General features: G+C 50.9%; 1 protein-coding gene across 2 annotated transcripts in view; it reads right to left on the bottom strand.

Moving 5' to 3' along the window:
- Window positions 1-6,904: 6,904 nt before the first annotated feature.
- The window catches only part of MTCL2 (microtubule crosslinking factor 2), a 71,508-nt gene continuing 60,958 nt past the window's right edge, over window positions 6,905-17,454 (bottom strand). For both annotated transcript variants that reach the window (XM_086331952.1, XM_086331951.1), the window contains 4 exons: window positions 17,358-17,429; window positions 16,349-16,419; window positions 13,267-14,620; window positions 6,905-10,583 (listed from right to left, as the gene is read on the bottom strand). In XM_086331952.1, the coding sequence (XP_086188078.1) occupies window positions 10,431-10,583; window positions 13,267-14,620; window positions 16,349-16,419; window positions 17,358-17,429 (1,650 nt within the window). In that variant the 3' untranslated portion in view covers window positions 6,905-10,430. The remainder of the gene's footprint in view (window positions 10,584-13,266; window positions 14,621-16,348; window positions 16,420-17,357; window positions 17,430-17,454) is intronic.

Raw genomic sequence — 17,454 nt, 5'->3', positions numbered from 1 at the left:
TCCCAACGACGGCACGCCCAAGGAGCCCCTGACTAGGTACCGTTACATCGTCGTGTTCTTTGCGCCTGACATGCCCAGACAGGGAGCAGAGGCCCAGAAAGGTACTTGCCAAAGGAATTCATTAGCGAGTGGGCAGTGATGCCCTGTCCGGTCGCTAGGCCACAATCCCTCTCTCCATTTGTCTTAACTCTAAAATTGTGGACTCTCCCAGGGCAACTGGGATAACTTTTTCCAGTTCTCCTGTAGCATATTTCCTCTTTTTGTGGCCCCTTCAACACCTGCGAAAGTTCAGGATCTTTCCTTTTACAACTTCATTGCAGACCTCCCCCTCCCCAAATTGCTTGCCACTCTTCTCATCACCCCCATTGCTTCTGCTCCTTTGCTTGGCCTGAGAAGTCCTTCCCGGATTATTCTTGGCAGAATTCCCCAATTTTAAGCCTCAATTGAGGGTCCAGTGCAAGCTTTCTCTGAGGCCCCAGGCTGGAAAGCAGATGCCCTTTCTGTGCTCCCGGGAGCCTAGCCTGCGCCTGGCACATTGTCCATTGCTGGCTTGGGGCTCCTGTATAGCACGCTGCTGCTTCAGCACCCAGCATGATGCCATCAGAGTGTCACCTTGCACGTACAGGCCTTCTGCATCTGAAATCTCGGCAAGTGTTGAATCACAAGCAGTCCACAAAAATTGGTTAATGAACCACAGTTGGAATGTGACTGTGGTCATAGTTCCATAGCAGCTGTGGTCCCTGGAAAAGTTTTCTGGTGGTAGGCAGAAATCTGCCTTCCTGAAATTTCCACCGTGTGGTTCTAGCATGTTGACTCCCAACAGATGTCTAAAGCAGAAAGTTGCTCTTTGTTCCCTGAGTATCACTTTCTGGAGCCTAGTTCCTTCTCTTCCCACCCCACTCCTTCAGCTCGTTGCACGGCGGGCAAGTATGTTGCCTCGTGGAATCCAGAACCAGTACATCCTCTAGGTCCTTCCCCTACTTTCAGTTCTTCCATGACTCTCTACTGTCCACATGATGTAGACATTCCTTCCCTCATAAGGCACTGTGTGATCTCACCCAGCCTCTTTCACCGTTCCCCACACCAGTGATCTCTTTCAGTTCCCTGATCCTGCTCTCCTTTCTTACTACTAAGCTTTCTACATGCTGTTCCCTCTTCCTGGAACATATTGTCTCCATCTCCTGCCTGCAACACATCACCACCTCCTTCATCTGTCAACATCTCAACCTTAGGAATCATTGCAGCCTTTCCTGATCCCTCCAGCTCCCTGACCACCCCTTGGCCACTGAATTTGCTTTCCTCTTTCTCAGGTTCATATATTGTTACCCTCAATGCCCAGCACAGGCCTGGCTGTTGTTAGACCCTCAAAAAAGAGATCTGGAATTCCATGGTGATCTAGTGGTTAGGACTCATTGCTCTCACTGCTGAGGGCCGATATTCAACCCCTGGTCTGAAAACTAACATTCCACAAAAAAAAATAAATAATTTTCATGTGGTTGCTGGCTTCCAAGATAGCCCCCAACGACCTCCACTTTCTGCTGTTCATGCCCTTGTATAGTTCTCTTCCAAAAGGAATACGGCTAATCTGTATAACTAGTGAGATACTGCAGAAATGATAGTGTATGATTTTCAAGGCTTAAGTCATAAAAGACACTGTGACCTCTTCTGCTTTCCTATAGATCACTTGCTCTAAGGCAAGCCAACTGCCATGTTGTGAGGATACTCAAACAGCCCTAGGGCAAGGTCCACAGGGGGAGGAACTGAGGCCTCCTGCCCACCCTCACTTACCAGGCATGAGTAACCCGGCTTGGGAATGGATCTTCCAAGCCCCAATCATGCCTTCACATGATTGCTGCCTGATTTGACACTTGACTGCACCCTCAGGAGACCCTGAGTCGGAACAACTTAGCTCTTGAATCCCTGACCCATGTCATCTGTGATATAATAAATGTTTGGGGATAATTTAATTATACTGTAATAGATAATTAACCCGTCATTTTTTTGTGATAAATATTTGAAGTCTTCTGTAGAAAGTTCAATTCCATTTTTGATGACTCTGCATTTGTTCCTCTGTGCTGTGGCCTTACCACCCTTCATGGGATACTCTGAGGTGTCAGCAGTCAGTAGCTGGGAGCCCCTGGTGGCTCCTCCCAAGTGACCCCAGACCAGCCAGTTGGCTGTGGCATTCCCAGGACTCCCTCCTTCCCAGGCAACTGGGTGTGGGGTTGAGTCAAGTTCCAGATCTGCTGGGGACCGCACCCACCTCACATGAGAAATCAGAGAAGCCAAGTCCATGGAAACTGTTCATATGACATACTTTATTTCCAATCTACAACCATTAAAAACCCTTTGTAAGTTTACACTGTACAGTTATTCTCATGTCTGAAATAAGACACGGGAGGGAAGGAGAGCTGGCGGACTGGACCACGGTTGTCTAGCACCCAATACCTCCTGGGAAGGAGCCTTCTGAAGAAAGGAGTAGGGAGGAGAAAGAGTGGACAGGAGAGGCAGAGAGTTTGGCCCAAGGATGCCCCTGGTCCCTTCCTTCCCAAAGGCCTTTCCCTGGGGGACCCCTTGGGCCCACTTCAGGGTCCACACCAGGAAACCGGGATGGTCAGGAAGGGGGTTTCACAGTATTGGCGGGGGGTTCGGGATGGGGGGCCAGGTTGAGGGACAGCTTTTGGTCCTCTCCCCTCAGCCCCTAGGGGCAGGAGCTGCTTTTTGGCACTGTCTATAAGGTCTCCCTGAAGGTGGGAGGAGGAGGAGGAGGAGGAGGAGGAGCTGGCTGGGGATTTAGGAGTCTTTCTTTGAGAACCTAAGTTTCTTTCCATTTGAAAAGAAGCCATAAGCCTATGGTGAGATTCCCAAGGGATAAAGGGTCAGGGTCTTTTGTCCCCTGCTCCCCGCCCCCCCCCCAGGATGCCAACCCCCTGCCTGGCTGGCACAACCCTATACAACCTTTAGTAAAACCCAGACAAGTAGGAGAGGTGGGTAGAACTGGAACCAAGCCAGGGGTAGGGAAAGGAAAAATGCCTGCCTTTCCCCAGCCCCCCAGTTTCTGGGAAGAGGAGAACACAGTTGTGTTTTGGTTTGGGTAGGGATGGCCAGGGTTCCCAGCCTCAGAAATCCAGATGAGCTTGATGTTTCCCACTTGTTCCTGGGCAGGACCAGCCTCGGTCCTTCACCAGGCCACACTATTTGCTGGTTTAGATCGGCAGGTAGTAAACGCCTATGTATATCAGAATCATTTAGAGGGCTTGTTAAACCCCCCGATTGCTGCCCTCCCCCCACCCCCGCCAAAGTTCTAGTTTTGTAGTTCTTGAGTGGGGCCAATACTTTGCATTTCTGTCAAGTTCCCAGGTGATGCTCTGGCTTCTTTGAGAACCTCCAGGCATCTCATCCTCAGCAACTTGGTGCCCTAAGAAGACAGTGCCAGGGAGCTGGGCCACAGCTGCCAAGGCCCTGCCTTAGAGGCACCAAATTGGGAAGCTGCCAGGAATAGACTTGTGGTGAGCCCCCCTGTGCAGAGAAGTAAACTAAGGCACAGAGGTCAGTCGCGGAGCTGAGAGAGGAGCCAGGACACCAGGGCCCAGTGGAGAGAGGATGGTGATGCAGGACCCAAAAACATGAGGCGTGCTCTGGGGTCCCTAAGGATCATCTTCGTAAAATCATACAACCAACCAAACACAGAGAAGTTAGGACAACTGCCCAGACCTGGGCCAGGTCTCCAAAATCCTGGCTGAAATTCCTTTTCACAGGAGCAGTTCGAGTGGTATAGAGCGGAGAAAGACAAGATGGTCGGGCCTTGATGACTTTGGCCCTTCAAGGATGCTTAGGGGAAACCAGAGCTCCTTTCCTTACTGCCTGGGGTTCAGGGAGCTGGTGAAGGGCAGGAAGGGAGGGGAGCAAGGCTGATGGGGTAGACAAAGGAGGGTCCAAGGACGGTGTGGGGAAGGGTAGGGTGGGGCAGCCCTAGACAAGGGGTCACCTTGTCACCAGTTCCCTTTGGTTCTTGGCTCTGTGGACTTTGCAAACTGCAAATACTACGGAAGGGATAAGGGGTAATGCCAGGGTGGGCTACAGGTTCCGCCAGGGCAAGCTATTCAGAGGCAGAGAGATCCAGGGGAGGGTAGAGAGGATGGTGGGATGTCAAATGGACAGGCAGATGGACGGACAGATGGCCAGGGAGAGGAGGGAAGAACCCAAGTCAGGCTGCATCTGCTTTACAAATAAGGCTATGGAGGACTGGGCAGGATAGGGGAGGCCAAAATGGGGGTCCCAGTGACCTCCGCCAAATCCCAGTGGATAGTGCTGGGGTCCTGTCGGGAGGCTGTGGACAGAAGAAAATGGGACTCAAGGGTGAGATGGGGGTGTCTTTCTGGGCTGGGGGCGGTCACTGGGCCAAGCCCAGCCTGAGGCATCGGGGAAAGGTTCCCCCTTCAGTGTGAGAAAACAAAACAGAACCCAGGAAATACAATCAGATCTGAAAGCAAACATCAGGAGTTGGGAGACCACAGACACGGGAGGATGGGGATGTGAGCCTGAAGGGCCAGGAAATCCACAGGAGGCCATTCTGGGAGGTCTGAAGGGGGTGGGTGCTACAAAGAAGCCCGGGGCTCAGAAGAGGAAAACCTGGCCATGGGTCAGGGCCACTCGGTCTGCTGGTGGGAATCAGTCAGAGAAGAGGAGGCAGAAGGGGAGGCTTTGGAGGAAGGTGATAAAACAAAGGATGGATGGGTGGTGGGAAGCAAACAGGCTGAGCCCAGAGAGAAGACAGGGTTCAGCCAAGATCAGGGAATGGTAGGTGGGGTCTCACTCACCCCCGGGAATGCAGAACCTGCTGGGAGTCAGGAAACCTGAATTCTGGTCCTGACTCTGCCTCCAGTTTGCTGTGTGACCTTGGGTGAGGAACTCCCTTCTCTGGGCCAATTCCTCATCCAAAAAAGTGAGGGGTTTGACAAAAAAGGACCAACACTGTGTGATTCCACTGGGAATACTTAGAACAGGTAAATTCATAGGGACAGAACGTGGAATAGCGGTTATCAGGGGCCTGAGGGAAGGATGGGGAGTTACTGTTAGTGGGTACAGAGTTTCAGTTTGGGGTGATGAAAAAGTTCTGGAAATGGATAGTCCTGATGGTTGTACCACTGTGTGAATGTATTTAAAGCCACTAAAAGGGCTAAAACAGTAAGTTTTATATTATGTATTTTGGGCCACAATTTTTTAAAAAGTGAGAGGACTGGTCCAATTTATTAGCCTTTCCACTCACTAAGACTAGTGAGGGCACTAGGGGACAATGAGTGTGATCAGACCACTTTAGATCAGTGTAGAACCTTATGTTTGCCCACGTAGACTCAGGCACAGTATTGTATTTGGTCCTCAGCACTGCCATGTGAGGTAGGATTTCTTCCACTTTGCAGCTGGAGGAACAGAGGCACAGACTAGCCACATGCTCTGGGGTCAAGGTCATTCAAGTCAGTGGCAGTTTATTATCTTTAAAATCAGTTCAGTTCAGTGACCTGGAAAACATCCTTGCATTTTAGGTTCATACCACAACTGACTTAGTGGCCTTTGAAGAAAGGACGCATGCTCTAAATTAGCATAAGAATTTGCCTCCTGGGGCAAATATTGTCACTTCCCATGACTGGATGATGAGAGTCGTGAAAGTTGATGTGCTTCCCTTTTCACCATGGCTGCCAGGAAACTCCAGAGTAAAATTTAATTGCAGGATTATGGGGATCATGTCAGATAGATATAAGTGTGTGTGTGTGCGCACGCGCGTGTGCACGTGCTCTTAGTTGCTCAGTTCTGTCCGACTCTTTGCAACCCCATGGACTGTAGTCCTGCATGCTCCTCTATCCATGGGATTTTCCAGGCAAGAACACTGGAGTGGGTTGCCATTTCCTCCTCCAGGGGATCTTACCAACCCAGGGATCAAACCCATATCTCCTGCGCTGGCAGGAGAATTCTTTACTCACTGTGCCACCTGGGAAGATAGATTTGGGGAATGATAATTCCTCTTGCCTTTTGCCCCCCTTTTTTTTTTTTCCTGTTGTCTTACTGAACTTCACGATTAGGATTGTAAATTGCCTCCAGTGCTTTTTGGAAATTCTCAGCATAATTAACCCAAATCAGAGCTGGGTTGAGGACCAGGTCCCCTAATTCTCAGCTCAAGGCTCTTCTAAAGATATAACACCGTGGTTATTGGGCTTAAAAAAGATGGCCTAATTGGAGATGGTGAAGGACAGGGAAGCCTGGCGTGCTGCAGTCTATGGGGTCACGAAGAGTCAGACATGACTGAGCAACTGAACAACAATGGTCAAGGCTGTGAACATCAATGGTATGCACTGGTATTTAGGATCTCTCTGGGAGTTTGTTAGATATGCAGATTCCTGGCCCTCTGGGGTGAGGTGGGGGCCAAGAAGCTGCATTTTGGACATGTCCACAGAGGATTCTGATGCAGGGGTCCCCACACCACCCTCTGGGACACACAGGTCCAGAGATTCAGGGTAGACTGGTTTTATGTCTGGGTTGGGCAGTGGCATAGTCTGGGTATTCTGCACCCACACAAAGCCCCCAGTGGAGCAGTAGGTTAACACAGCAAGGGACAAGGTTGGACTGAGGGTTCCAGTGGACCTAGGTTCTAGTCTGAACTTGATGACTTCCTAGTTAGGTGACTCTGGAATGAGACCTGTACCTCAGTTTCCTCATCTGTAAAATGGGAGCACTAAACCTTGTCCTGCCAAGGTTGCCTCCCAGAGTTAGCATGTAGAAGCCTGAAGGAGATGTGGCAGGGGAAGCAATTTCTAAATAGCCATGTGCTCTAGAAAAGGTGTCCAGGGACTTAATTATTAATGAAGAGGTGGTGAGATTGGGGGGCTGATGAGCCTGGAAGACTGGCAAAGCTGGGGAGGGCATTCTAGATGGGAGAGGAGAGGGAGGAAGGCCCTAGAAGTTGGATGGGCAAGAGGAGAACAGGCCATGTGATGAAACCATGAAAAGTGGATGCAGGCAGGCAGGAGAGAGCCATGTGGCAATCAGGGCACAAGAGGGTGAAGTCTTAAACCCTCAACTTTGTCACCTGGGAAAGCAGCTGGTAGAGGAGCATCCCTGGGGAGACCAAGGGAAGGGTCCGTTTTCAGCAAGACCTCTTAGAAGGGGTTTTTTAAATTGGTCAGCCTTTGGTGGGGACAAAATTGGGGGGGAGAGGGCTGCCAGGGTGACAGGGACTTGAATATTGATACCTCATGCATGCAGGATCTAGGGGCCACTGACATGCCAGAGTAATTTGATTTTCATTTCAAATACAGACATCATTGCCCCCAGGAGGGTCTGATTTGGCTATGGGAAGAGGTCAGATGTCAGAAACACAAGATCATCCAGTTTGGGGTCAGTCATGGCAACTGGTCTTCCATTTCCCCTCAACCAACTGTGCCAACACAATGGATCCAAGCCTAGGGGCCTGTAGGGAATTAGGACCCCGGGGTTCCTTGGGACTTTGGCTGAAGAGAACAAAGATGGAAAGGAGAGGAAAAAGAAGGATAGAGGGCGAGGAAGAGAAGGAAGTTGCTGAGAGTAAAGAGGCAGCAAAGAAGAAAGGGGAAAAGGGCAGTGTTCCTTCCTGGGACCCGGTGCTCCTGGGGAGTCCTCACGGTGGGCCAGGCAGTTTTCTGCTTCCGGAATGTTACCAAGACTTAAAAGGCATTTGAAGGAACAAACAAACTTAGAAATTACATTCCAAAAGAGTAGAGAGTTTTTACAAGACAACCCCCCACCCCCCAAAAAGAAAACACAACCAGTTACTAATTAAAATGCTAAAACCCAAATCAAACCAATATTTACATGTAACATTTTCAACCCCATCAAGCCCCATGTCCAGAGGCTTCTGTAGGAACAGTGATGAGTGACCTTGCCCAGTGGCATGCAGGAAGCAGAAACTGGGACTTTACTGAAAACCAAGGTCTGAGGCCTCTGACACTGGCTGAGGGCTGGGCGGCCAGGCGCTAAGACAACGAGAATGCAAGGACAATCTTGGATGAGAACAATGATGGTAAGGCTGAGCAGTCAGCAGGGTCCAGGTCTCGTGAGGATTCCTCCCCAAGGCTAGAAGTACAGCCTCCCTGGCCCTCTGCAGCCCGGGGAGGTGGCACAAGGCCTCTGGTAGCTTGTGGCCTGGTGTGAACCCCCCTCCCTTGGAGATGGCATTGGAGGGGCTCCCCTGACCTCTTGGGTGGGAGCACTGGCATTCCAGAGGGGCCTGGCCCTTGGCTCCACTGACCTGCCTGCTCTGCCCACACAGGTCACTATGGTATGAGGAAGTGGCTGGTTGTACTAATGTGACCCCAAAGTTCTGCCGATAGGCAATGGAGATGAAGGTATTTGGGTAACTGGTCCAGGTGCCCCAGAAAGGGCAAGACTGGGGGCTGGTGGGTGGGAGCGCAGAGGCATCTCCTGAGTCCTAGGGGACACACTAGCAAAGCTGCCGGCTTTCAGTCTTCCTGATAGAAAATTCACAGATAAGCCACTTTATCCTGATGTTTTCATTCTGAGCCCCCAACCAGTTACACACAGATATGCAGGTACGTGTGCAACCAAAATGGGTTCACTGGCACCAGGGGGAGACCCCCTGCATTCCCCTGCCCTGTCACCACTGCAATGAGCTGTGCTGCAATCCGTCCGATAGCTCAGACAGCTCACATGCAACGGGGAAGGGTGGGCAGTGGGGTTCGGACTGAGAGACGAGCCTGGAGAGTCCGTAAGGCTAAGGAGAGAGGCTGGTGAAAAGGCTGGAGGCTGGTGAGAACTGAGGCAGGCTGGCAGACACTCTCAGATCCATGTGCAAAGCTGCAATAAACAACATTCTCGAAGTTCAGTCCTGTTTTCCTGCGAGTTCTCACTTAGGGAACTTGGAGAGATCTCCATGCTCTTGATAAAAGCCTTAGTAATCTGTGTTGGACTCATTAGAAACCAAAAAAAAAGGTGTCAGAAGGAGGAAGGAAAATGGGAAGTGATTGGAAAGCGGTGCTGCTGGCCCTCTGTCCTGTCTGTATTTACAATCTCACGGCTGGGGGCCGGGCAAGTAGCAGGTGTGGAGCATAGAAGTGGTGCTCTGAGGCCAAAGGGTCAGCAGATTTGTGGGGACCTCTGCTGGGGCCCCCTCCAAACCTGAACCAGGAGACCAGAGCGCCTGCTGAGTTGCCTTGTCCACAGAGAGGACCTTACACCCATCCATCGTGTTAAAGCCTTGCATTGTCCCAGTGATGAGAGTACATGTCTCAACCTCCAATAAATTACCTTAGGGACTTTGGGGTAAATTAAATTATTAAAATAAAGTAAAACCACCTTAAATATTTATAGTAAGAAAAACTCAAAATAAACAACCTCGGCAAGAAATGTGTTTCCAGGCCCCAGTCTATTGCCATGTCCCGGGGCACCGGCCTCGTGGAAGGCTCCTGGGCCTGATCTGGCCAACCGGGGGCCTCTTTTGGGGAACATCTTTGCCCTCCACCAGCTGCAGGATGTAAACACAGTGGAGATGAGGCACCCCTCCAGGGTGCTGGGGCAAGAGCCCCCAGCAATCAAGGCAGTGGGCAGTTAGGCATTTATTTATCTGTGCACCAGGTCTTGAGATGGACTCTACCTATGTCTGTCCTCAAGGAGTCTCCTGGAAAGGCTGGGGTCCCCCCAAGTCAACTTAACAAGAAAGGTAGTGCCAGTGGCTCCCCGACCCTGGGTCCTGCACATTTCTACCTCACGTTCTAGGTCTTGCTGCATCTGAGCTATGGGCAGGGAGATCCAGGGCCCCAGGATTCCAAGCAGATACCTGACTGTGGCTACTGCCCTATCATATCCCCTAGAGCTGCAGCAATCCAGAGCAGCAGGGCTGGAAGGAGGAGGCGGTGGCGGAGGGAAGAGAGGGATGGGGTGACGCCCAGCTCAGCTCCACCAGACACCCCACATTGAGCCCTAGAGCAAAGCCTGTTCTTCTCATCGGTGTTTCCTCCCCATGAATAGGGATGTGGTTGGCCAGGAACATCTCTGTGAGCCCTTTTCCCTGAGGCGCATGGCTGGAAGTAGATCCTTTCCTTGGCTCTTCTCAGAAGTGGGTGTGGGTGGAACCAGGCAAGGCTCTCCCAACTTATGACCCAGGAATCAGCTCTCAACGGATCTCTCTGGAGACGCTTCTGAAACCCAGTTTTGGTCTTTCTCCCACTCACTGCCTTCCCCTGGGAAGTCAGAGATCACCACCCAGCAGTCAGCAGGAGACCCCGCTTTACCTGGCTGGGAAAGCGCTTCCATGGCAGAGATGCAGCCCTCCAGGGCGAGAGATGCAGGGAGCTTGCGGGCCCCAAGCATCTTCTCCTCTCCACTGGTTCCCTTTGGCTGTCCAGGGACGGGGGCTGGTCGAGGTGAGGAGCTCCGCTACTCTATCACTCGCTGGGCGGGGCTGCCCGCTCCTCCCCACCCCAGCCAGACTCTGAAGGGTGCAGCCTGCACTTGGATGGAGAGTGGCGGATGGCAGAGCGGGATGGCCGGGCGAAGCAGGAGGCGAGAGACTGGGTGCTGCAGTCACACACTGCATCCTGTGGGGGGAGAGAGAGAAGTCAGGAGGAGCCTGGAGGCACCGACTGACCGCCCACCCCGGGACTGGGTGGCCAGCCAGGCAAGCAATCTGGACTCAGCTGTGCCCCGGGACCAGTTCCTAGGAGCTGTAGCCCCTCTTTGAACCAATTTTAAAAACGTATTTTCTTCCATTAGAGCAGTAATGAACGCTCATAAATAAAACAGTAATGAGTGTTCATAAATAACATTTCAGGGACTTCCCTGGTGGTCCAGTGGTTAAGAATCCACCTTCCAATGCAGGGGACTCGGGTTCGACCCCTGGCCGAGGAACTAAGATCCTATATGCCATGGGGCAACTAAGCTGATGCACTGCAGCTAGAGAGACGCCTGCACACTGCAACTAGCAAAAGCCTGTGTGCCGCAAAAAAGACCCAGTACAGACAAAAAAGCAAAACAAAAAAACCCAAACATTCCAGAATATAATAAACTCTGGAATATACATAAATAAATTCTGGAACATACCTTTACCAAAATGATCTCAACTCCTATAGTTTACTTTGTAATCGCAAAGACATGAATACTTTTTTGTCATTATGTATGTCCAGATCTCTTTCTTTTTAATGGCCACACAGTATCCCACTGAGTGGAAATAGCTTAATTTATTCATCCAACTCATTTTTTATGTGTTTTAAGTAGTTTCTAATTTTTTTTACTACTACCAACACACAGGGATAATGGTTAAAAGTGCTGCTATACATTATTTACAATTGCCAAGATATGGAAACCTAAGTGTCCATCAATAGATGAATGGATAGAATGCTACTCAACTATTAAAAAAAAAAAAGTAATTTTGCCATTTGCATTACCGTGGATAGACTCGGAGGGCATTACACTAGGTAAAGTTAAGTTAGACAGGGGAAGACAAATACTGAATGACATCACTTATATGTGGAATCTAAAAAATACAACAAACTTGTGAATATAACAAAAAAGCATCAGACCCACAGATATAGGGAACAAACTCATGGTTACCAATGGTGAGAGGGAAGGAAGAAGAGGCAATATAGAGGTAGGGGATTAAGAGGTACAAATTATTAGGAATAAAAATAAGCTGCTGCTGCTGCTAAGTCACTTCAGTCGTGTCCGACTCTGTGCGACCCCATAGACGGCAGCCAACCAGGCTCCCCTGTCCCCGGGATTCTCCAGGCAAGAACACTGGAGTGGGTTGCCATTTCCTTCTCCAATGCATGAAAGTGAAAAGTGAAAGTGAAGTCGCTCAGTCGTGTCCGACTCTTCGAGATCCCATGGACTGCAGCCCACCAGGCTCCTCTGCCCATGGGATTTTCCAGGCAAGAGTACTGGAGTGGGGTGCCATTGCCTTCTCTGAAAAATAAGCTACTAGGATATATTTTACAGCACAGGGAATATAGTCAATATTAATAATGATTACAAGTGGAGTATAAACTTTAAAAATCATGAATCACTATATTACACACCTGTAACTTATATAATATTGTATGGCAACTATACTTCAAAAAGCACCAAAAACGTGCTGCTGTAAAACTTGATTGGTTGGTTCAAATTCTAGCCCAGTTACTTACCAGCTATGTGACCTCGAACAAGTTTTTTAACCTCTCTGAGCCTTGATTTTTTTCTCAAAGTTGTTGTGATCAACTTTGATCTCAGCCCGGATTTTTTCCTCAAAGTCTGTTGTGATCACAACAAACTGTTGGCATAGTGCCTAGTAAGTCTTAGCAATTTTTATTAATAATGCAATACATTTCTTTATATACATATCCACCTCTGTAAAAATTTCCATTGGCTACATTCTTAAGAGAACTACTGGATCAATGGGTAATAAGCATATTTTACATACTGAAAAATGTTTGGGTCAACCAACATGCAAAATACAATCAGCTTTGTATTACTGGTTTCGTGATACAGTTGTGGTTATGTGATTATGATGATTAATTTTGTGTCAACTTGACTGGGCCACAGGTCCAGACACCTGCTCAAACACTATCCTGGGTACTTCTGCGAGGATGCTTTTGACTGAGATTAACACTTAAACCAGTAGACAGAGTAAAGCTGCTTGCTCTCTCTAACGTGGGTGAGCCTCATCCAATCAGTTGGCCTACTGAACAGAACCCAGAGGCTGACTCTCTGTGAGTAAGAAAGAATTCTTCCTGCCTGATGACCTTTAGACTGGAACTACATCAGCTATATGTGCTGTACTGGAACTATAACGTTGGCTCTTCTGTTTTCAGGCTTCTGGACTCAGTCTCTCTGTCTCTGTCTCTGTCTGTCTCTATACACACACACACATTCTCACGCATGCATAACCACAAAGCCTACTCCCAAGTTTCTCCAAGGAACTCTAATATAATGGCTGTGTTCAGTTTGTAAGAATTCAATAAGCCATATTTTTTTACAGTATGTATATTAAACTAACAAAGGTTTTTTTTCATTAAAAAAATAGGAATATTTTAAAGTGTTTTGTTTTTTTTTTTTTTTTTAATTTAACGCAGCCAGAGAGTATAGGGAAGTAAAACACTCACCATATACTCTTGGGGGTTCTAGAAACTCAACAAAGTCTTTGGAAAGGAAATTCAGTAACACTTATCAAATACTTTAACAATTTACCCATTTATAAGACAAATGCACCTCAAAAGAAAAAGGGCACCTCGCCCCCAACCCACCTACCTCATTGGGAAGGACCGTGGCTCCATCTCCATCTCGAGTGATTCCATCCTTCCCCACCTGCGGGAGCACGGAGAGCCTGGCCTCCTCACTGCCGCCCGACTTGCCCACCTTCTTGTTCAGGATCCTAGCCATGCCCTCGGGTTGATGGTAGCTGGCGGGGGAGAGGGGCTCCGGCTTCTTGGAGCCCTCTTCCCCAGCCGTGGACGCCGTGGGGCTCGGCGCCCGACCGCACACGTTGCGGAAGAACTCCTGCACGATGCCGTACTTGGGCGGTTCAGGCTTGGCCCGGGCCTCGGACATGCCAAGTTTCCAGACCGACTCCGTGCTCCCCGAGTGCTCCACCACGCTGAAGAGGCTTGACAGCCCGTCATTGATGTTCCTCAGCACAGGGCTGTCCCTCGTGGTGGTGGAGCGGGCCCAGGCTGAGCCGTTCTGCTTGCCCTGGTGCAGGTTCCACAGGCTGCGGTCCTTGGCCCCGTCCAGCTTGGACACAGAGCGCCTCTGGAGCTTGGGCGAGCCGTACTTGGGTGAGCAGCAGGGCCGTTCGATGCGCGCATGCACCTTGTCCAGGGAAGATGAGATCTGCTTGCTGCGCACGGACACGAGCGAGGAGCCGCGCGGCGACCAGCTCTTGCCGTGCAGGCTGCCGCGGGGCGGGTCGGTCTGCAGGCCCACGCTGACCGTGCGGATGGTCTGCGTGCCCACACTGGCCACGCCTACCGTCTGGCTGGACGTGCTCTTCACCTTCCGCTCCAGCGAGCCCGAGCGCATGGCCTGGCGCACGCAGTTGGTGATCTCCTTCATGTCGTCGCTCATGTTCCCCGACATCTCAAAGTCATGTAGGGCTGCAGGGAAGCCAGGCCCTGCTGCCGAGGGGCCGCCCCCGGAGCCCCCGTCCAGGCGCTGCCGGGAGAAGTTGCAGAGCCAGCGGCTGTAGGAGCTCTCGGCCAACCCGTCCGCCTCGGCCGACTCTTTGGGCTTGGCTGTGGTGAAGAGGAAGCCCGGCTCGATGATGATCTTCCCCTCCCTGTCATGGACCACCGGGACGCCCAGGCGCCGGGCCACCGGGGGGCTGTAGTACACGCGGATGCCCGTCTTGTCGGGTGCTGTGTAGCTGCGTTGCATCTGCCTCCCCGCCGGCTCCGGGCAGCCCAGGGCACCCAGGCGGTTGCAGTCACGGGGCGAGAGCCCTGGCTGTTCGGGGGCACCCTTCTCAGGGTCCACTGGCTGGGCGCCCACGAAGGCAAAGGCAGGGCTGTTGGGCAGCTTTTTGCCCCGGGAGGCTTCCCCGGCGAGGTACGGGGAACAGTCCAGCAAACTCTCAAACTCCGACATGGAGGAAACAGATTTGGTCCTGGGGAAGAGCAGAGAGAATGGCTGAGTTAGTGGAAGATGCCTTATACAGAGCAAGCACTCTGGTCTTCCTCGCTGGTCCCTGCGCTTCACAGGACCTGGGACCATGGCGGTCCTGCTCACCTCTTGTGAAAGATGCTGTTGGTGCCCTGCCTCTCACTCCCTCCACACGCACACCCACAGGTGCAGTACTGCATGGTCCGAGCACCTGCCATTCTCCATCTGAGGGCTTTTTTTCTGTCTGCAGAAGCATACTTGGCCTCCACCCAGTTGTTGTTTAGTTGCTGAAGTCATGTCCAGCCCTTTTGTGACCCCATGGACTGTAGCCCACCAGGCTCCTCGGTCCATGGGATTTCCCAGGCAAGCATACTGGAGTGGGTTGCCATTTCCTTCTCCAGATCTTCCAGACCCAGGGATGGAACCCACATATCTTGCATTGCAGGCAGATTCTTTACCACTGTGTGGAAACTAAAAATTTCACATGATGTATAGACATAGCCATCAACAAACCATGGGTGGGGTTTGGTAATTTGATACCAGTCCCCAGGTCCCCGTAGGTGCAAGAACTCACGCTCCACTCTGGCTCCCAGCAATGTTGTGAAATAGCTCCAGCTGCCCACGTGTAACCTGGTTGATAACACCTCCTTTATAGTGCCTTCCCTTTCCTGTCTCACTTCCAGACTTTTCCTGGAATCCCCTCCCAAATGTCCCATTTGCACTCAAATCCTTGCCTGAAGGCTTACTTTTGGGGGAGCCCAATCTAGGACTTCCCAGGTGGCTCAAACAGTAAAGAATCTGCCTGCAATGCAGGAGACCTAGGTTTGATCCCTGGGTTGGGAAGATCCCCTGGAGAAGGGAATGGCAACCCACTCCAGTATTCTTGCCTGGGGAATTCCATGGCCAGAGGAGCCTGGAAGGCTATAGTCCATGTGGTTGCAAAGAGTCAGACACAACTGAGTAACTAACAACAAATAATAACAGGATCTAGGACACCACTTAATCTCTGGCCCAGAGCTGGTGTGCGTGCTGTCTGATGACTGTAAGTGCCAGGCATACGTGACAGCACTGCACACGTCAGACCATTCAGTCCTCGGACAAGTCTAGGGGCCAGTTTCTGTTACCCCATAGGTAGAGATGGGAAGTACAGCACCAGGGCACAGAGCTAGAACCTGCAGTGCTGAAATTCAAATCTCACATCACAACTCCAGAGCCACCCTCCTTCCTGGGGCTCACCTGGCTTTGGGCTGCTCACATGGTGCCTGTGGGGTTCTGTTACCCCAACTCTCTTCATGGGTTTCCTAATGGTGGAGACATGGTCTTGAGAGCCCCGGGGGGTTCCCTGGCTATAGCACAGGGCTGGGCCCAGAGGATGATGCTCAGTACTACCAGGAATAGAGGTCCAGTAGGACTCTCCAAACTCCAGAGACAGGAAGAACCCCAAAAGGAGCTAAACAGTTTCTTTCTCAGCTAGGATATGCTGGAGCCCATTTTCCATGACTAGAATAAAAAAAAAAATCTCAGGCTAGCATTGCTATCACCCAAAGTTTTCCAGCTCCTAAGTGGCTGGGGTTCCATAAAAACATATCCCCATGTTCTCTCAATTCAGTGGAGGAGCAGTGCTGGGCACATGGAGCAAAGAAGAAAGGCAAAGTGGCAGGCCAGACCGCAGGCCGGGGGCGGGGCAGGGGGTGGGGCTGCGGACAGGGCAAGGGGAAGGGGCTGCCAGCACCTCTTTAAGCCGGTTCCCCCAAGCTCAGCTTCAGAAACAGCTTCTTTGTCATGGATCTTTTCACTGCGGGTCTGTCATGGAAGAGAGACAGGAAAGGGTCAGTCTGGCCACAATGTGGGAGCTGGCCCCAGCCCCTCTGCCTGAGTCTCCTCCTGTAGAGCAAGAGTATTGTTAGCACCGATCTAAAAGCCCATTGGTCAGTTTCTGGCTATAGTGCATCTAACCCCGCCCCCATAGGTATGTGATGCAAGCTTGGCCAATCCACAGTCCAAGGGAGAACCCAAGAGAGTCTATTTAGAACTTACTGTGAATGTAATGGCAGCAACAAAGCAACCAGTAGCCACTGCTCAGTTGAAGGTGAAAGCAGTGACCTGAGGTCTTGTTTGGGGTTTGCCCCACCCTCGTTCCAGAACCAAGACTTGCACCAGTTTTCTGACCCGGCATCACCAGCCCTCTTAAGGCCCTAATGAAATCCTCTCTTACTCCAGTTCCCCAGAATTGGCTTTTGCTGCAACCAAATCTAATTCACCACATCCTCAGGCTGTCATGAGCAAGGGCTTGTATGGTCACTGTTTCTTTACTCAGTGTGTTGCTATATGGACAGTGCCCCTGAGGTTCAGAAGCAAACTTCACTGATTAATCTCCAGAAGCTGGGCTGGGCTAAGGCAGAAAATATGACTTTATTTTACCAGTGAGGCAACTGGGGCCCAAAAAGACAGAGTGACTTGCCCAGGATCACAAAGCTCTTTTGGAGGCCCTGTTTTTGAGAAGAGCATAATTAAAACAGAGAGACACCTAACCTTTCTCCCCAGGCATGGAAGGATGGAGCTGGCAAGGAGGGGACCTTCACAGGTCTTAAGGCTGGAATCATGAAGTAGAGACCTCAGGATTGAGGAGCCCAAGGGGGTGAGGGTATGTGACCTACGGGACAGGATTAGCATCGTCCTGGTCACATTTCCCCCAAGCGAGGGATTTTGCAGTGTAACCAAGAGCCTGTCACCTCTCTCACCTCTTTCCAGCTGTTGTCCTGCTTCTCCAGATCTGAGTGCTTTAGGACCCAGGGGTCAGAAGCTTTCTGCAGCTGAACAAGAATAAAGAAGGTGGTC

Source organism: Bos grunniens, chromosome 13, assembly GCF_055505025.1.
Source record: "Bos grunniens cultivar Pamir isolate PY7600 chromosome 13, Bosgru_T2T1.0, whole genome shotgun sequence".
NCBI classification, from domain to species: domain Eukaryota; kingdom Metazoa; phylum Chordata; class Mammalia; order Artiodactyla; family Bovidae; genus Bos; species Bos grunniens.
This window is presented reverse-complemented; position numbering and strand designations above follow the sequence as displayed.